The 22,153-nt window shown below is 37.5% G+C and overlaps 1 protein-coding gene across 5 annotated transcripts in view; it reads right to left on the minus strand.

Annotated features, from left to right (window-relative positions):
- Positions 1-22,153, minus strand: part of pard3b (par-3 family cell polarity regulator beta) — a 673,678-nt gene that overhangs the window by 619,816 nt on the left and 31,709 nt on the right. For all 5 annotated transcript variants that reach the window (XM_031893388.1, XM_031893387.1, XM_002936393.5 and 2 more), the window contains exon 2: positions 3,975-4,076. In XM_031893388.1, the coding sequence (XP_031749248.1) occupies positions 3,975-4,076 (102 nt within the window). The remainder of the gene's footprint in view (positions 1-3,974; positions 4,077-22,153) is intronic.

Here is a 22,153-nt window from a genome sequence, read left to right on the forward strand (position 1 = left end):
ACAGCGCTTCCAATTTCAAGAGTTTAAAATGTGATCAAATAATGGCATCTATATGTCATATCTGTAAATTCACTTTAATATAGACTGCCTGTTTCCTGGAAAAGCTGAGTGCCATTTCATTTAGGGAATGATGACAGGAAAGCAGATATCACAAAATATACAAAAATTGTAAAATAAGTCCTTTATATTTGAAATAAACCTTTGTCAGGAATAGAGAAAATTGCTTATAAGAAACTTCAGCGCATTTTCTTTAAGTGCTGGGAACTTTCAAAAAACCATCATCTGGAAGGTCTTGTGCAATTCCACATTAAGGGCTTTAATGGCTGGTAAGAGATATGTTAGAGCAATTTTCTGCCATGGTATAAATCAGATGTTTGGAACAATAAAATACTGTGTCAGAAACATATTACAGAGGACCATTCCTGCACTTTTATAAGCAAAACACATATTGTGAACTTATTTGGCATTAGGGTATAAATTATACGGATAGTTTTTTATGGTGTGTTGTAACAATATCCAAGTGTAATTTCACAGGCATTCTTCTTGGAATAATGGATAAAAACAAGAAAGGCCACAGCATGGTCATACTTTATTTCCATTCGATATACTAAATCCTCCATGGGTGAAATTGAACTAAGGATGGTGTTTCACGAAGCAGATTGACACAGATATTGAAGTATATAAATGAATCTTGTCTAAAGTGTTTCCATAGCAATCAGGTGGTTTTTAGTGTACTGGTCATCCTTACATGAAGGTGACTAAAGGGAGTTAAAAGATCAGAACTTATACAAAATAAATCTTAAAAACAAAAATAGCTAGAAATTTTAAATACTGAAATTATGCACCAGCCTAAAGATTTATCATCTCTATAACAGTAATGCAGCACAAAAGTTCACCATCTTGGATTGTGTTAGGGGTGTCATCGATACTGCCCATGCTAAGTGTGCTCTGGGCAGTTGTTGAGAAGTAGTTTAGGGGTTGTCACAAATCATAAAGCAAAAAATTAGGTTTTATTTGTCATAAAAGCAGATGCTACAGGGCTGATTGTTAAATTCTGACCAAACAAATTGCTCTGGTTTCTGCCAAGTAATGTGTTTCTGAAGTATTATTTATCAACCTTGTACTGTGACTTTATTCAATCTATACATATATTGTGAGTCGCTTTATAAGCTCAGGAAGCTGATAGCAGCACAGTGTATGTTTTTTGAATCAGTAGTAAACTGGGGACATGTACCCTTGGGCTGGTAAAGAACACAAATGTGCATTATTTCTACCCTACTTCTTTTTAGTAGTAGTTCTCCTTTAATGAAGCTGTACATACTCTTTTCAAGGATTTTTATTTGCATTTTAATTTGTACAGAGTGGATATTAAATTACAACAATTATGTAATGAACAGCATATAGCCTTCAGGAAGAAAGTGGGATATAGAAGGAGAAGACAGTTTACTTAAAACTAAAGTCAGAGTTATCTAAAGCTTATGATTTTGGAGCTGAAGCTTTATATACACTATATAACAGGCAGATGCAATACCAGTGACATCATCAACAGAATTAACCCATTAGGGTCCAAATGAATACAGTGTACCTGCAAATGAATAATTTATTCATTTGTACCCTACTGAGTTAATCGTGTTGATGATGTCACTAGTATGCCATGGGTGGAGGTTACATAAAATGGATATGTATTTGAATGTTTACCCTGAGAAAGGTCACAATGAGGACCAAAACTACGGCTGTACATTAATACTGTCTCATGATCCATGACATGGCTTTACAATATTATGTTCCGAAATATCTAGGCCCATAGCACTTTATTTGCTACAACACTAGCAGACACAAACACAAAAAGAAAACAAAATGAAAAGAATGTGATTACGAAGTCAGTCTTTTAAAAAGCTTGTGTGGGTGTGTAAAATAAACAAAGCATAGAACTCATATAACTGTAGAACTGTAGTGTCAACTACACAACACAGAGAAAATGATGCAATTGCCTGAATGTTTACATGTACTACTTCATTGAAGGACAGAGAAAAGCAGCTGGTGTTTTCAATATCACAGAAAAATACACAAGCGCAATGATTTATCTGTGCTTTATTTCACAGAGACTTTTATGTTTATCAGTTAAATATACATTTACACCAGAGCACATTCTACATTTGTTTTTAAAGTCTAGTCGATTTAAAAACCAATACACTATTAAATTCCTGTTGTTTGTTGAAAGTCATGAATTAAGTGACTGCTTGAAAACACAGATACACTTTTATATCAACTGACATTTATAAACTTCATTGTAAAGGGGAACTAAAGTTTTAGATTTCCTTGTGCATGGATGTTTGCTTGAAGGCAGCTGCTAAAAGTGGCTCCCTTATATAGAAACCAACTTTGTTTTGCAACTATTGGAATCTTTGGGCATATTTTTTTTCTTTTTTTTTGTGGTGAAACCTGGCAAAAAATTTCACTCATCACTTATTGTTAGTATCAAACCTCTTATGTGCAGCCAGTACAATGTATTGATCTCATAGGCAAAATAAATGTAATAAATGCAAAAAAAAAAACCCGACAAAAACCCTAAAATCTTGTGTTAATCTAAAGGCTGGGGCTTAACTACTGCTAATGAATCACAGCTATCAGTAAGGTTAAGTGAGAAACATATTAGTTGTTAAAATTGCTGTACCTCCTTTTTTTCTCCCTTGGCATTGCCTAATGAAAACATGAATGTAAAATACTGATAATCTATAATTCCCATATCTCTACTCTAAGTTCCGACTCACTGAAGCTCAGAGAAGATTCCTGAATCCAAACTTCTCAAATGTGTACATATAGGTACATACAGGGTAATTCAATAAATATGAAAAAGTTTGAGGGAGACCCAGTAAACCATAGCAACAACCCCACAGTTAATATTAACTAATAATAAAAGCAATCACTGCATAACATTCCAGTACTAGATAAATAAAAATAATAAAGCCTGCTTTTGTTATCACTGAAAATAATTAAGAGGAAAAAAATGTAATTTACTTATAATTTTATTTATACAAACAAAACTCCAAAAGCTAAAATCTGTGAGTTAATGAATCTGTTCTGGTAAAGGAGCTTCATTGGACATACAAACATGTCTTCTTAAACATGTCACAGTATCCCAGCCTGTGACAGAATGTATTGGCACTTAACTCTTTGAAAGCTCTGTATTTATTCATAATCACAGACTATATTTTCATTACAACCACAAACATTTACAGCGTTGTTCAAAAACAGCCACTGAATAAAGACTTAATAAAAGAGAAACTATGTTCAGTAGACTACTAAGCCAGTCCATCTGCTTACATCCATCTTGTCCTACAATCACTTTGACTCAACACACTTTCTTAAACTTTGTTCCACTAGATGGCAACAAAATATTTTCTGCTCCAGCTCTATTTTACTATTGCCCTGGTTTCTGGATATGTCCTCCCTACTGAAAACAATTGCGTATTTATGTTTTCCTAATTTCAGAATATGCTGTTATTTAGTAGGAGGTATGACTCTATTATCTAGATTACTTGGCACCTGAGGTTTGCTGCATAAAGGTTTTTTTCTGTCATTTGCATCAACATACTCCAATAGGATTGTTTTGCCACCAAAATGAATTTATAACGCTTAGTAACCATCAAACCAGAGAAAAGAAAATAATGATTATTTATTTATCCACTTAGTGGCAATTGCCATATATATTTGGATGGTCTTTATACGTGGGTGCCCCCCATTATACTGCATTTTGCTACTTTTGGATAAATTTGGTTACAAACAGTATATTACTGTTGGTTTTATATTTTTTTTAGGCTTATAGTATCTGCAGTTAAATTGCAACCAAATTACCTTAATAAAGATCAATTACATTATTCAAACATGTTGAACAGGTCTATTTATCAAACTAAATACAATAAATAACAAGCCAAATATGTTCTATAAAACAATAGGATAGCAATGTATTTTACCTTATCCTTGTCTTCAACAACATCCGCCACAATATCATCAGGGTCTAAGATCCCTCCATCTTGGTATTCTAGGTGATGAACCTTTACCCAGTATCCTGGCTCCTAAAAAAAAATCAAAACATATTCTTCAGCCTCCTCAACCATTTGCATTCTATGTTAGACATTCAGATGGACATTTTGGCATTTGAACTATCTGACTGAATAGAAAAGATTCAACTTATACGATATGTACTATATTGTACTCAGTATTTACATTTTGTACATACAATTCTCCTTTTGTGAAGTATAGGATCTATTATCCAGAATCCTTGGGTCCGGGGGTTTTCATAATTTGGATTTTAAACCTTAAGTCCACTTAGACTGATTTAAAAAATTACTCCCAGCAGGACTGCATTGCCACCAATATGGATTTGTGCAGCTTAATTACCATCAAGTACAAGATACTGTTTTATTATTTCAGAGAAAAAGGAAATCATTTTGAAAAATTACAATTATTTGCTTAAAATAGTTGGAGATGGCCTTCCTTTAATTCAGAGTTTCTGATAGGAAACCTGAACTACCTAAATATATATACTACCTAAAACAAGAAAAATAACGGCTAATTATGTACTGTATGCAGCTATAGTAAACCCTCTCACAAGGCCTGGCCTCAAGAGGGAGAAAATGTAATTTTCTCTGGTACTTAATTCATAAACATCTTTCATGTCATAATGATTTACAAGTCCTCATTTTTAAGCTGATACCAAAACACCAAATACAACATAAGAAATATTGATTAATTAAATCAGACTCCCCCAAGAACTAATATTAACAAAGGATAGCTATTGTGTACATGTAAATTATTCTATTGCAGTAAGTTGTAAATAAATAAAGACATAGTAAAGTATTGCCACATTTAAAGGGGGATATATACTTTTTTTTAAATATGAATAGTGCATGTATCAAAATGCCCTAGAGCATCACTACTGAATTGAAGGAGTATGTATTGATATTTTCTGAGTTGGGACCCAAAATTGTTCCATTTTGTCTATGGTGGGTCTTCAATAACAGCTTGATAGTTGATAGAAGGTATGATAAGAAATCTGAGATGGGTACTTTCACACTTTTAGCGTAATTCCGCAAACGATAGTAAATTGTTGTCATGAAACACGTTTGCTAATGTCACAATTCCCATTTGTGACCAAGCTGAAGGGTTGAAGTTTGGAATTAGTCCATTTAGAGCTGTAAGTGGTAGATTAGGATGAAAACCTAAAGCTAGTGACTCAGCATGTATTGTCATATCCCAGATTTTAAAGGTGGCCTGTCAAGTGAGAAATAGCACATGTTTTAGGTCGCAGTTTTGGTAGGATCCACGCAATTTGTTCCAGCTGTAGGACTGGCAGTGTTGAAAGTTCTCCATCCTGGAGGACTCATTGGGGTTGATTAACTGGTGATAAAATACGTTGAGCAAAGTTAAGATGTGCGGCTTGGGAATACCTGTTAAAACTGGGGAATCCCAAACCACCTTGGAAAAAACAATCTATATTTTTTTTTACCAAGTCATTAGCTTGAAAAGCCAAACAGTTATTTAATAATTTAACTTTAAAAATATAAACAGAAAGGAGTTCTTATTTATATGCAGATGTACTAGCAGTATAGGCTTACTCTGCAATAAAAAACTTTAACTGAAAGCTTGGGTTCAGTATTAATAGATATACTAACACATCCTACAATGTTTCTCAAAATAAATATAACAAATATTCTTCAGCTGATGGATATCATTTCTAGAAAAAGGCTTCATTTAAATAAACTGCAATTAAAAGAATGTTGATTCCAGAACCACTTTTTAATCACATTAAACTACTAGGGATATTTTCTCCTATAGGGCTGCAGATAAAAATGCTGATTTAAGTCTGAAACAAAGCAACTCCCAGAAAAATAAGATCCATTTTTGGTTTACTGTAGAACACACTTTTTCAAAATGTGGAACTCTTAAAAAGGGTGCATGGACTGATGTAAATGATGTATATCTCTGTAATACACTACTAAAAGTGTTAGTGCTATAAAAAGAGATAATAAATAATGTACTGAACATGAAACACTGAACCAAATGAAAAAAGGTGTAAACTCTATATATTAACACCATACATGTGTGCCTTAGAAAAATGCACATTTTTCAACAAAATTGGCAGTCCCATTCAAGAGAAGGAATAAAGTTCACTTCGGGTCTGGTAACCAATAAAAGTCAATAAATAGGTAGCATTTACTGCTCATGCATTTAAAAAACAATATCTTAAGGCTCTGGCACACGGGGAGATTAGTCGCCTGCGACAAATCTCCCTTGTCACGGGCAACTAATCTCCCTGAACTACCATCCCACCAGTGAAAATGAAAAGTCGCCGGTGGGATGGCACAGGCTGCGCAGGCGATTCCGGCAAATCGCCAAAGTTGCCTCGCCTGTGCAGCGTGTGCCATCCCACCGGCGACTTACATTTTCACCGGTGGGATGGTAGTTCGGGGAGATAAGTCGCCCGTGACAAGGGAGATTTGTCGCGGGCGACTAATCTCCCCATGTGCCAGAGCCCTTAAGTGTTACTAGTAGGGATGACACATGCGTCAAAGAAAGTGACGTCTGCGTCAAATAAATTTTATCGTCGCTCATCCCTAGTTACTAGTCCTCAAGCATCTTTTATCATATAACCTCCACTTATATAAGTGAATAACTGCCAATACAGGTTAAGATAATGTACCACGCATTCACCTATAAAATATGGCGCAATGGGCACACACAGCAAAGTTATAAGCTTAATTAACCAAAAATTAAAATGCAAGGTTATAGATCATGGTTCTTGCACTATGTTTGAATAAAAAGGGACAACTGCAAAAGTGCATGCAGTCTTACGTAAAGCAGAAAAGGTTTTAATGCCACATAATGTTAAATTCTACATCCTGATCAAAATTTTTAATTTTTATTAAGATTTACAAATTTGTTAAATATACTTAAGAATTAAAAAATTTTGCTTCTTTTTACAAAAATTCTTAGGTCAACAGCTAAGCAAATAGAGCCTCAAAAACTGTTCCAACAACACAGAGCATTTGCTTAAGATAAAGAGGAGCAAATGATTCCTACTTTCAAAAAATTAAGAGAAGCTGAAAATATGTATTTTTAATTAAAGATGGCTGATAATATCTTACTAAACCTTTTTTTATTATTTTTATTTTTTTTATAAACATCAGCTATTGCCAAGTAGAATCTCCAGAATAAATATTTCAACTGCTCAGGCTATTACTGCCAAGAATGAACAAAGAAATAACACTGTGTGGTCTGAAGGAATGTAGAATACGCTGCCAAGGCAAGTGGATTTAAAACATAAAGATGAGAATAAGATTATTTTTACTCTACAATAGAGAATAACCAGCCTATGGCTCCCAGCAATTGTTTCACTACACCTTCCAGCAGTCCCAGTTAACAATGAACGTGGGTTATCTGAGGTATAACTGTGCAGCAGAATTAAATAAATAAAAAAAAACACGTTAATAAAAATAAGACAAAAGTAATTGTTTTAGTACAGGTCCACTTCCAATTTGTACTCCTGTCTGTAATTACATGCTTTAGTAATTTGGGGGTTCTACAATATTTGGGGAGGAGCACTGGCCTTTCATAATTGTAGTCATCAGTCATGCCAGTAGTTATCAGTAATATTATATTATGAGCATTTGCTACTGTTGTTCAATGAAGAAACACACACTCACAAACAAAAACTCTGAATCCCCAAGAAATGAGATAGTATTGCCGCAGAAAAAGCCTTTTGCCTACTGAAAGCCCTCAGTGCAGTCATCAGTGTTAAATTATAAGGTTTCTCTACGAAAGAAGAAAGTGTTATTTTTTTTTTTTAACCAAACAAGCACACCTACAGATGCATAAAAGGATATCCTACATAACAAGATTATCTACTCACCAAGAATGATCTCTAAATAAAAAGTAGCATTATTATTATATCACAATAACAAGTGCAAATAAAAGGAAAAAAGCCACAGATGGAGGCAGGAGCCAACAGTCTCCTCATTGCTCCACAGTACAGGGCTGTCACTATTTTTTTCCAAAGAATATTATCCAACCTATATTTACTATCTTTCTTTGTAAGAAATTGGCATTAAGTATAAAATATATCATTCTATTAAACATGGGTTTTGGAGTTATCTCCCATATGCAGCCTGTGAGATCGATGCTTTGACAGAAGATGCCTTTCTCAAGATAAACGACCAAGCAGTGAAATTCCAACCTTTGAAAAATATTACCAGTAAATAGTAAGAACAACCTAAGCTGGCTTGGCAACTGAAAGCCATTTTAAAAATATATCCACTTGCACACAAGTGAGGTAATGACCACTAATCAATCCCCTTATTTGTATTTGGGTTTTTTTTGTTATTTGTATTTTGTTTTTATTGTTTTCCAAAAATCACCACAGCATACTTATGAATAAATACATCCCAAATAGATGAATTTTACTCCACTTAGTGCTCATAACAGAGTACACACAGACAAGCCTGATTATTGTGAGATTGAAAGAGTTGTGGTATGGATAGAAGGAAAAAATAGGGGAAAAGGGTTAAGAAGGTATAGAAATAAGGTAGAAACAGAGTACAAACAGTAACCATAACTGTGATAATAATAGTAATATGCCCTCACTCAGTTGTTTGGAATCATATTTTTATTTGGTTGCTAAAACTATTCCCTAAGGGACCTAAGAATTGGGCATTTTATCTTCAAAGGCAACATTCTGACAAGATCAAGTTCCATTGGATTATGTTTTCCAACTGGCAAGTGGTCTCCCTGGGAATGAGAAACAGCATGAATAAACAAAACAAGCTCAAGGCCAAATTGCCTCTTGCCACATCAAGGACATAAAAGTTGCTGGAGAGAGCAACCCTGAAACATCACATATCCAAGAAATGCAGAAGCTGTAGTTATAGAGAAATACAAAAGAAAGAGAAGCCAATCACCCTAAGCTCATTTCAGGCTTTAGCCATTCATACAGCAAATGCATAATAGGTTTAACTGAGAAAGAAAAGAAGGGAAATAAATAAAGTCAGAAGGAGAAAGTGTAATTCAGGAAAAGAACTCCGTTCAAATGTATTTCTAAAACTAAAGGAATTTTGTTGGCTGTTCCCTTGCTATGGTATGTGGGTCTTTCCAAACAGAATGTCACGCCCTGACACGTCTCTTACGTTCAACGTTCCAAGAACACCTCCCCATTTGCTGTATCCCAGCGACTGGCGAGGCGCTGCTGCATGCTCCTTCATAACAACGGTACTCTTGGACTATCAGGTTTTCCAGTGATAAGAGTTTGAAATTAAATTAACCTTTATCATAGCTAAACAAGTTTTCAGAAAATTTGCATTTTTGGAAGGACTTGATAGGAAACAGCTGTGGACATTTTCTGTTTATTTTAAGGATTATTTTCTTTATGCAATTGATCCTACTGCTTACTCAACATGCTGTATTCAATGGTTGCATTAAGCCAGGGGCATTTGGAATAAGTGCAAGCAGATTGTTTTTCCACTCTTATAAACAATACAGAAACGATTACACAAGCCTCTTGCTCATTTCAAAACAAAGTTATATTTTTTGTATACAGAAAACTGAACCAGTTTACGTAACAGCTGATAAATTCACTCAGTCAATCACAGAAAATATGAATAAAATATATTTAACCTGGATATGTTTTACATCAATCCCATTTAACATTATGCAGGGCCTGAATGCTTCAGGAACATACTGTATGATTCTGAAATTCAGAAAATTGCTGAACTTAGGGGAAATAACAGAAAATAACAAATATCCTGTTTTCAATTTAACAGCATAACTAATAACATTTTAGCCACTCTTGTACAAGTACTAAAGAAAAATACAGAGCTAGAGTCCTGGGCCAAACTTGGATATGGTATTGATAATATTTCTATATTGGTAACATTTTTTCCCCAACTAGGGTCCCTGTGGCATTCATGCAGTTTTGGTTAAAGGTGAATTGCAGTAGTGTATGTATGTACTTGAGGGAATGGCATACCAAGCCTCAAAAGCCCACAATATTATTATTTAATGCATTTTAAAGCCAGATGGTAAAATCACATATGTATAAAGTGAATAAAAATAATGACTTGTGGATGTCTCTAGACCACTCTAGACTAAAGATTCCCGTGAAAAAAACTTACTACTATACTGATGTGAATCAGAGTGTGCAAAAAGATCATATAACCAACATATGTCCTATTTCTGCTGAAGCCATATGGGTGGTTTTTCAGCTATGCTGAAACTGCCTGCCCCCTGTTATTGTAACCATGCTACATTGGGCACTTTATTTAACTATAAGGTCTCCTAATTAGGAAACGCAAGAACATAAGTTGCACAGGGCTATTTTAAAAGGACTAGGCTAGTACTCTGCCTTGAAACAAGCTTTTGAGCTTAGTAAACCACTTTTTAACATACTGGTTTGCTTTTAAATACAAATACCTGTTTTTTATTCTTAATGCTCAGATCTGCAAATAAACGGCACAACATTAAAGCTTCTACTAGAATGAGTCTTTCTGTAACAGAATCAATGATCATTTCAACCTTACCATTGTTTGACCATTTTAGAAATCAATAGACATGCCATGATAATTTGTTCCATCCTCCAGTTTCTACCAAAACATCATTATTGCATATAGTCTGCCATTTGAGAATGCTTGTGCCTTTAAGGTGTTTTGCATCCTGCATCTTAGACTTTATGCTCTTGACAATTATAATTAATCATTTGGTTCCTTCTGGAAAGCTCTTTAAGCCATTGAAAACATTATTTAGCAAACATAGCAGTGATCAGCCAGTAGATTCAATGATGGTAGCAAATCCTGATAAAATAAATTTGAATTTATGCATATCTGTATTTACCCTGTACATACAGGACAGGACAAGGTTTCAGAACAGAAATACAGTGGTGTGAAAAACTATTTGCCCCCTTCCTGATTTCTTATTCTTTTGCATGTTTGTCACACAAAATGTTTCTGATCATCAAACACATGTAACTATTTGCAGAATTGTTGTAATTCAGCTTTATTTGAGGGTTTTCTAGCATGAACCGCCTTTTTAAGGTCATGCCACAACATCTCAATAGGATTCAGGTCAGGACTTTGACTAGGCCACTCCAAAGTCTTCATTTTGTTTTTCTTCAGCCATTCAGAGGTGGATTTGCTGGTGTGTTTTGGGTCATTGTCCTGCTGCAGCACCCAAGATCGCTTCAGCTTGAGTTGACGAACAGATGGCCGGACATTCTCCTTCAGGATTTTTTGGTAGACAGTAGAATTCATGGTTCCATCTATCACAGCAAGCCTTCCAGGTCCTGAAGCAGCAAAACAACCCCAGACCATCACACTACCGCCACCATATTTTACTGTTGGTATGATGTTCTTTTTCTGAAATGCTGTGTTACTTTTACGCCAGATGTAACGGGACACGCACCTTCCAAAAAGTTCAACTTTTGTCTCGTCGGTCCACAAGGTATTTTCCCAAAAGTCTTGGCAATCATTGAGATGTTTTTTAGCAAAATTGAGACGAGCCATAATGTTCTTTTTGCTTAAAAGTGGTTTGCGCCTTGGAAATCTGCCATGCAGGCCGTTTTTGCCCAGTCTCTTTCTTATGGTGGAGTGGTGAACATTGACCTTAATTGAGGCAAGTGAGGCCTGCAGTTCTTTAGATGTTGTCCTGGGGTCTTTTGTGGCCTCTCGGATGAGTTGTCTCTGCGCTCTTGGGGTCATTTTGGTCGGCCGGCCACTCCTGGGAAGGTTCACCACTGTTCCATGTTTTTGCCATTTGTGGATAATGGCTCTCACTGTGGTTCGCTGGAGTCCCAAAGCTTTAGAAATGGCTTTATAACCTTTACCAGACTGATAGATCTCAATTACTTTTGTTCTCATTTGTTCCTGAATTTCTTTGGATCTTGGCATGATGTGTAGCTTTTGAGGTGCTTTTGGGCTACTTCTCTGTGTCAGGTAGCTCCTATTTAAGTGATTTCTTGATTGAAACAGGTGTGGCAGTAATCAGGCCTGGGGGTGACTACACAAATTGATATTGAAATTGAAAATTGAAAATTGAAATTGATAAACCACAGTTGTTATTTTTTAACAAGGGGGGCAATCACTTTTTCACACAGGGCCATGTAGATTTGGAGTTTTTTTTCTCCCTTAATAACGTAAACCTTCATTTAAAAACTGCATTTTGTGTTCAATTATGTTATCTTTGACTAATAGTTAACGGTTTTTGATGAGCAGAAACATTTAAGTGTGACAAACATGCAAAAGAATAAGAAATCAGGAAGGGGGCAAATAGTTTTTCACACCACTGTATCTGTTTTACAATGATACATCCTAACAATTGTGAAAATTAGATAAATTTATAAAAGTCAATTATAGTAAATAAATGCAAAATGAGCTGTTTGTTTTCAGACAAATACCTTTACTTTGAGTCACTGAGAAATAACATCTTTATTAAATTGTTGTTCCACATTAGTCTTCTAGGTAACAACCTAAACAAATTTATATAAGATATATGGTGGTAAATGTTTATATTTCAGAGGATGTACTTTATACCAGACTTTGTTTAATAACAATAACTGATAAACTGGCCTTTTATTGCAGGGATCCAGAGTATTTTAGCTTTCCAAGTAACTGGGTAAGGCCAGTGGTATTTCAGAAGGTGCATTTATTCTCAGCATTGAACAAAACTTGTTTGGCCCTGAACAAATGTTGGTTAATCCTCAGAAACCATAATCACAGTAGGATTACTGGCAGAAGCATCATTATGGACCTCACATAAATATTTATTTTCCAGGAAGAAAAGTTGTTCTACTGCATTGTCATTGCCCGAGTAGGCACATGCGACTCGCCCTTGCCTATGTCTATGTCCAGTTCTAAGAATCTTCACCATCGATGTTTTTATACTAGAAGGGTTATGATAATTTAAAGAATTGTGCATTAATATCTACTGTGGATACAACAAAGCAGCATAAGTATGTTAATCAACATCAAAGTTTGATATGGCAAACTATTCTCTTACTGTTCACTTGTCCTGTGGATATCCATAAAGTAAGCACTGTTGGTGAGACATGAGTATATACAGCAGCAGATAATATATCTACCATCTCACCAGGTATGTCACCAGTCCACATACTACAATTACTGCAAAAGTGGGGCTCTAAATAAATAAGTGCAATGCCTCTAAAACATTCTTAGTATGCAAGCTAGTGAGACCAAATAATTTAAAAAGTCTGTTTTCATTTTGTACTGCCATTTTCTCCATTACTGCCCAAGAGTCTATAGATTGCAAAACTTATTGGAATTTTTTTCTTGTGTTAGGAAATATAGTATGTATGTATGTATATCTTTATTTTTAAAGCACTACTTATGTACGCAGCGCTGTATGGTCTGACAGAATTAGTAATAAGAATGTTTCAGGTGTTCTACGGATATTGAGATGAAGATCTTCAGTTATCATTCTGAACACTTGCTGCTATAGATGATAGGCGTGTGGGAAAGATCATTACACATGTAGCAAGGTGCCCACATCCTCCCCAGCAAGAGGAGGAGTACGTTCTAGAGACCTTATTAAGTTTCATGATTGTTAAGTGCCATACGTAAAATCATTTTTGTAGAATTCAAGATAATATGGTTGATATGTCCTGCCTTGCTCAGATGTAAAAACCTGCAGCAAGCGCTTCCTTATTCCATGTTTCTTCTGCCGGCAAAATCCCCGGGCCAGCGCATGTGCACTAGAGTGAAAAGACGACTTTTTTGTTAAAATTCGTTTTTTCACTCTACTGCGCATGCGCAACAAAGAAGAGGAAATGCTCGCAGCTACCCTAGGCCGGTGTGGTTTTCTCTTAACAGGGGCACCAGCCCGGGGTACAAGGTAAGCAATTAAAGTCACTTGGGGGTGGCTAACATTTTGGCACCCCCAAGAGACTTAGCCTTTCCTTCTCCTTTAAGCATATGGGAGGTGCCATGAGCAAGAAGTGATAGCATTAGTTTCACCTGTTCAGTAGACAGTTATTAAATAAATATTAGAGATTGTAGTGGTTTGTTAGTCAATTTAGCTTAGCAAGGAACTGTCCTGAGTCAGACATTTAATATTATCACATATTTATGAATTGATAACATATTCTAAAGTGATGTACCATAAATAGGTATATACATTGGATATACAGATTTACATACAAAACAGGCAATATACATAGTAACATAGTAACATAGTAAGTTGGGTTGAAAAAAGACATACGTCCATCAAGTTCAACCATAATGCCTATACCTAACCTGCCTAACTACAAGTTGATCCAGAGGAAGGCAAAAAACCCCATCTGAAGCCTCTCTAATTTGCCTCAGAGGGGAAAAAATTCCTTCCTGACTCCAAGATGGCAATCGGACCAGTCCCTGTATCAACTTGTACTAAGAGCTATCTCCCATAACCCTGTATTCCCTCACTTGCTAAGAATCCATCCAGCCCCTTCTTAAAGCTATATAATGTATCAGCCAGTACGACTGATTCGGGGAGGGAATTCCACAACTTCACAGCTCTCACTGTAAAAAATCCTTTCCGAATATTTAAATGGAACCTCCCTTCTTCTAAACGGAGTGGGTGCCCTCGTGTCCGTTGGAAGGACCTACTGGTAAATAAAACATTAGAGAGGTTATTATATGATCCCCTTATATATTTATACATAGTTATCATGTCACCTCTTAAGCGCCTCTTCTCCAGTGTAAACAGACCCAACTTGGCCAGTCTTTCTTCATAACCGAGACTTTCCATACCCTTTACCAGCTTAGTTGCCCTTCTCTGGACCCTCTCTAGCTCAATAATGTCCCGTTTGAGCACTGGAGACCAAAACTGAACAGCATATTCTAGATGGGGCCTTACCAGTGCTCTGTAAAGGGGAAGAATAACCCCCTCCTCCCGTGAATCTATACCCCTTTTAATACAGCTCAGAACCTTGTTTGCCCTTGCAGCTGCTGCCTGGCATTGCTTGCTACAGCCAAGTTTATTATCTACAAGGACTCCAAGATCCTTCTCCATTATGGATTTGCCTAGTGCAGTCCCATTAAGGTTATACGGGGCTTGCATATTTTTACATCCCAGGTGCATGACCTTACATTTATCCACATTAAATCTCATCTGCCACTTAGCTGCCCAGATTGCCAGTTGGTCAAGATCCTGCTGCAGGGATGTCACATCCTGGATAGAATTGACTGGTCTGCAGAGTTTTGTGTCATCTGCAAACACTGATACATTACTCATAATACCCTCCCCTAAGTCATTTATGAACAAATTAAACAAAAGTGGACCCAGTACAGAACCCTGAGGGACCCCACTGAGAACCTTACTCCAAGTAGAGAATGTGCCATTAACAACCACCCTCTGTACCCGATCCTGTAGCCAGTTTTCTATCCATGTGCAAACGACTTCACTAAGACCAATAGACCTTAGCTTAGAAAGCAGTCGTTTGTGGGGAACGGTATCAAATGCTTTGGCAAAATCCAAATAGATTATATCTACTGCATCCCCACTGTCCAGCTTCTTACTTACCTCATCATAAAAAGCAATTAAATTGGTCTGACATGACCTGTCCTTCATAAAGCCATGCTGATTACTGCTCATAATGCCATTCTCCACTACATAATTTTGAATGTGATCCCTTAACAAGCCTTCAAATAACTTGCCCACCACGGATGTCAAACTTACAGGCCTATAATTGCCAGGCTGAGATCTTATTCCCTTTTTAAATATGGGAGTGACATTCGCCTTCTTCCAATCACTAGGTACCATACCTGATGAAAGAGAGTCTGAGAATATCAGAAACAAGGGCCACTGCAATTCTGCCCCTAGCTCTCTCAGTACCCGAGGGTGTATTCCATCTGGCCCAGGTGCCTTGTTTACATTTATCGTGTGTAACCCTTTAAGCACCATATCCTGTGCCAACCACTGTGTAGTTGGAGCTGAGGCAACAGTGAAGCTATTGGGTGAGACTTGGCCCACTGGCTCCTCTACTGTATACACAGAAGAAAAGAACTGGTTAAGCACATCTGCCTTTTCTGTATCCGCTGTAACCATATTGTTATTATAACTCAATGGGGCCACACCCTCAACCTGCATCTTTTTACTATTAATATACTTAAAAAACTTTTTGGGGTTAGTCTTGGCCTCGGCCGCGATGCGCTCCTCATTTTCTATCTTTGCCTTCCGGATTGCTGTTTTACAACACTTGTTATAGTGTTTATATTCATTAAACGCAGCTACTGTCCCCTCTGACTTATATTTCTTAAAAGCTTTCCTTTTTTTCCCTATTAACTTCTTTACCTCAGAGTTAAGCCACATGGGGTGATTCTTAACACTTCTACTTTTTCTTATTAATGGAATGAATTGAGAACAGTAATGATTTAATATCATTTTAAATGACAACCATTTCTGCTCTGTATTTTTATCAGAAAACATAATGCCCCAATCTATGCCCTGAAGCGCTGCCCTTAAGGAGCTAAAATTTGCCTTCCTAAAATTCAGTGTCTTTGTTGCCCCCGTGTAAATTTGTTTCCTGCACCAAACATCAAATGAAATAACATTATGGTCACTATTACCCAGGGGTTCAACCACTTGCACATTTGCTATACGTTCTGGGTCATTAGAGATCACTAGATCTAGTATAGCATTGTTCCTGGTTGGCTCCTCAACAACCTGTGACATAAAGTTGTCGTGCAGCAAGTTTATAAACTTGTTCCCATTTACTGTCCTGGCAGTACTATTGCCCCAGTCAATATCAGGGTAATTAAAATCCCCCATTATTATCACTTGCCCCAAACTAGCAGCCTTTTCTATTTGCAACAGGAGCTGGGCCTCCTCCTCTTCGCTTACATTAGGGGGTCTATAGCATACCCCACAATTAGCTTGGTAGATTCTTTACTATCTGTGAGAAGCTCAACCCATAAGGATTCAGCTCCCTCTGTTAACCCCATCACTTCCTCCTTAATATTTGCTTTTAAGTCGTGCTTAATGAACAGACACACTCCTCCTCCTTTTCTATTGCCCCTGTCCCTCCGAAACAATGTATACCCCCCAATATTAACAGCCCAGTCATGAGACTCATTCAACCAAGTTTCAGCAACACCAATCACATCATATTTCCGCTCCAACGCCAGTACCTCCAGCTCTCCCATTTTACCAGTCAGACTCCTTGCATTGGTAAACATACATTTAATACTGGTTCCGGCGTGAGAATGACGTGTAAACAACTTATGGGCCTCCCTGCCATTATCAGCTTACTTAATAGGTTTAAATATAGAGGGAAAACAGCCCATTTCCAATAATATTGTTCCAGTTGATTATAAGTTTAGTTGTGGGCAGCATTTGTTGATCAAGTGGCCTGTTGTGGATAGGTATCAAGAATTGTTGGGTAGAGCCATTGCCATGCTTTTTGAGGCTATGCATCCAGACTATACTTTACAGTAGTGAGGATCTATAATACTACTACATTTTGGAGACTTCTAACCTCATAGTTACATAGTTACATAGGGTTGAAAAAAGACCATTGTCCATCAAGTTCAACCCATCCGAGTAAACCCAGCACACAACCTATACTAACCAATCTATACACTCACATACATAAACTATATATATACAACCAGTAATACTAACTGTAGATATTAGTATCACAATAGCCTTGGATATTCTGCTTGTTCAAAAACTCATCCAGGCCCCTCTTAAAGGCATTAACAGAGTCTGCCATTACCACATCACTAGGAAGGGCATTCCACAGCCTCACTGCCCTCACCGTGAAAAACCACCTACGCTGCTTCAAATGGAAGCTCATGGCTCGAGAGGTGTTGTTGCAAAACTTTAGCTGCTATTCATGGTTTCTTACCTGTCCACATAAAAAGGTTGATGTGCGTTTTAAGGGTTTTGATGTATTGCAGTAGAAGTATTATATGGATTGTCCTAAAGAGGTATAGGATTTGTGAAAGAGCATTTATTTTAATAGAGATTATTATTAATTACCTAAGGAGGCTATATTGTGTGTCTTCCGCTTATGGCAGTCTAGCCGGAGTGCTCTTTGCAAAGGTTGATAGTTGAGTTTAAATAGCAGCTTGTGTGAGTATTCAAGTGATATTTAGATTCATTCGAATACCAACAATCCAATTTTAATGGATGGAGCTTGAAATGGAAAGGTTTAATGAATGGGAATGGAAAGGTTTACTTATGTGAGGCTGGTATGAGCAAACCTGAATGTAGTTTAAAAGTCCTGTTAATGAATGTAGCAATATAAAGTCAATCCATCATTTGGTCAGCCCTTTAAGGATACTTAACGCACAGCTATCTACTGTACCAGCATTCCTCACTGTTTGAAGGAGTTAAATTCACAAAACAATCTACAGGGATGAATGATGCGCAAAGCATTTCTGAATGACTTCCTTATTGGCATTAACAGATACCTTACAGAACTTACAGCTACCTTGCAGAACTCGTGCCAAAAGTATGACATATAAAGACAAACAAAAACTTCAAGCACTCTTACTTTGTACACATGATGACAAATCCAGTTTCGGTAGTAATAGAAGATATCATATTTCAAAAACAGTGACACAAAAAAAAAAATTACCTGTGTTGGATAAGAATAAATGCTTGTTACAAGCGGTCTTCTCTCTATTTCCACTAGTTATTTGTGTATCAGCCATAAATAAACCTGTTCTAACTTGTTTTCCCAATTTTGAGTGATTTGCCCAAGATGTCTTTTTTTTCCATTATGAAAAAAATGTAATTCTAGTAAGCAGCTTTTCAGTATATACATTGATTTAAAGTTTTCTTTGTAATTGCAAATATTTCTGCACTGTTGGTTGTTAGTCTATCCATGACTCCAGTTCTCAAAATGCCTTGCATGCCTTTTCACATGTTACAATGTTACAAAACAAGCTGGTTTCTGTTACAATGTGTTTTTCAGGATCAGCAGTAAAGAAAAAGGGAATCCTTTATTTGTTAAATAAAATTAATACATGGTAGAACAGGTCAATGTTTCGGCCTCCTTCTAAGACCTTTATCAAGACCACACATGCAAGACCACAAATGCAGTTTCTTCTTCTGTGCAAATTTACAACTCTGGCTTGCTTTTGCGATTGTTGCCAGCTTCACAGCCCTGCACAGAGTAAAGAGGCATGGATATTGAAGTGTGGCTCTGGGCTACGACATCAGGAACACAGAAGAACCAAATTAGAGTGAGGAGAGTTGTGATTGTGGTCCTTTAAAGTAGTTCCTCTATTGGCTCAGTCAAAAGTCTTTAACATCTTAAAGTTGGCGACAAGGACTTTGGCAAGATGTCAGAAGCATGGTAGTAAAGTGAAGGAGGGGAGTGGAAGCAGCAAAACTAATACAATATCACTTAACCCTTTAAGTGCCATGGGACGTAGATTCTACGTCCAAGGCACTAAAGGACCAAAGTGCCATGGGACGTAGAATCTACGTCCAATGGCACTGTCGGGTTTACAAGCGCTGCGCTCGCTTTTAAAGCAGCGCAGCGCTTGTAAACCCCTCAGATCCCCCTAGGCAACGAGCAATGAAGAACATACTCACCGATCCGGGTCCCCCGGCCGCACCGATCGCGTCGCCAGCCAATGACAGCAGTGGACACGCGTTGATGACGTGTCCACTGCTGTCCCTTTAAATAGCGCCGCCTACTGTCGGCTCCTCACTCCTGCTGCGCACTTCGGACAAGATGGAGCTCCCCTGCTGCCTTCCTGCTGGATTGATCGCCCCTGATCGTCTGCCTGCCTTGGGTAAGCTGAACTACAACTCTCTACCACTGTTTATTTTGCTTATTTCTATCTCAACTGTCTAAAAAATTTTTTTTTTTTTTTTTGCATTTTTTCTTCTATCTTTGTCATTATTACACTTTTGTACACATACACACATTTTTTTTTTTTCTTTCTTTCTTTTCTTTTCTTTCTTTCTTTCTTTCCTTTCTTTGGCAGTCTTTTTTTTTACTAAAACTTTATTTCTGATCTTGCTCTATAATTATCTGATTTATTTGGTTGCATTTTAGTGTTTTTTTGGCATTTTCATAATTGATTTCTGTTTTTGAATTATTCTATTGCACTGTAACTTTTTTTATTGCTATTTGGTGCTGAATTTGCAGTGACGTTGGTGGATCCAGGGCTCTGACCACCGATTTCATTGCAATTATTGTTCTTCTGTTGGTTTAGGTGGTTTTATTGGATTTTACTGATTTTATGGTGTTTTATCTTTGCATTGTTCTTTATTGTGTGTTTAGTGCCCCCAAAAAGGTTGCTTTTGCAGTGACATTGGTGGATCCAGGGCTCTTACCGATTTCATTGCAACTATTGTTCTTTGATTGCTTTTAGTGGTTTTATTCCATTTGATTTCAGTTGTTCTAGAAAGGTCCAGAGGTGCTAAGATTGTTCTGGTAGTTTCTATTGCCAAGGGTTAGGCTGATGCCACACGAGGCATAGGGCTGATTTTTTCAGCAAGTGGAAAAACGCTTGCCGAAAATTCAGCCCTACGCCTGCTACTTGTTCCTGCACCCGAATGAATGGGATACGCTCGGGTGCAGGCACGTGTAGCCGATATACGCATGAAAACGCGAGACTTTGCATTCTCACGCGTTTTCATGCGTATATCGGCTACATGTGCCTGCACCCGAGCGTATCCCATTCATTCGGGTGCAGGCAAAAAAAAAGGGGTGCATAGAGTGCAGCCCCAATATTATGCATTTTCAGGTTTGGCGGCCATGTACTTATGTGCAACCAGACATAGGTATCGTTTTATTCAGGGGAACTTGCAGATTGATGGTTAGTAAGTTTTTGGTAGTTGCCATGGAGATTTTGGGGAGAAATCTAGGTTTTTTATCTGGTTTTTCCTTGATTTCTGACCAAAATCTAGGTTTGTATCTGGTTTTTCCTTGATTTCTGACCAAAGCGCTGACTTCTGCAAGGGACTACGGCCGCAATTTTCCATGTAGAAAGAGAAGAGTGGCGTCTCTGAATAGCTGAAGGTGTGCACTTTTCGTAAATATATAGATTGTGGGGGTTATCTCACAGGTAGGGGGGGTTAACACTGAAAAACTGCAGGTAGTGCACATAGAGCGCAGCCCCCAAAATTTCAACTGAAATTGCCCTTATGCATTGCCCCTGTTTGGGGGCATTTGGTGGCCACGTCTTTATGTGCACCCATACATATGGGGTATCGTTTTATTCAGGGGAACTTGCAAATTGAGGTTTAGTAAGTTTTTGGTAGTTGCCATGGAGATTTTGGGGAGAAATCTAGGTTTTTTATCTGGTTTTTCCTTGATTTCTGACCAAAATCTAGGGTTGTATCTGGTTTTTCCTTGATTTCTGACCAAAGCGCTGACTTCTGCAAGGGACTGCGGCCACAATTTTCCATGTAGAAAGAGAAGAGTGGTGTCTCTGAATAGCTGAAGGTGTGCACTTTTCGTAAATATATAGATTGTGGGGGTTATTCCACAGGTAGGGGGGGTTAACACTGAAAAACTGCAGGTAGTGCACATAGAGCGCAGCCCCCAAAATTTCAACTGAAATTGCCCTTATGCATTGCCCCTGTTTTGGGGCATTTGGTGGCCACGTCTTTATGTGCACCCATACATATGGGGTATCGTTTTATTCAGGGGAACTTGCAGATTGATGGTTAGTAAGTTTTTGGTAGTTGCCATGGAGATTTTGGGGAGAAATCTAGGTTTGTATCTGGTTTTTCCTTGATTTCTGACCAAAGCGCTAACTTCTGCAAGGGACTGCGGCCACAATTTTCCATGTAGAAAGAGGAGAGTGGCGTCTCTGAATAGCTGAAGGTGTGCACTTTTCAGAAATATATAGTTTGCGGGGGTTATTTCACAGGTTATGGGTGTGTTTAGACTAAATAACTGCAGATAGAGCACAGCCCCCCCTTATGCATTGCCCCTGTTTGGGGGCATTTGGTGGCCACGTCTTTATGTGCACCCATACATATGGGGTATCGTTTTATTCAGGGGAACTTGCAAATTGAGGTTTAGTAAGTTTTTGGTAGTTGCCATGGAGATTTTGGGGAGAAATCTAGGTTTTTATCTGGTTTTTCCTTGATTTCTGACCAAAATCTAGGGTTGTATCTGGTTTTTCCTTGATTTCTGACC

The sequence above is a fragment of the Xenopus tropicalis genome, chromosome 9 (genome assembly GCF_000004195.4).
Source record: "Xenopus tropicalis strain Nigerian chromosome 9, UCB_Xtro_10.0, whole genome shotgun sequence".
Lineage (NCBI taxonomy): Eukaryota > Metazoa > Chordata > Amphibia > Anura > Pipidae > Xenopus > Xenopus tropicalis.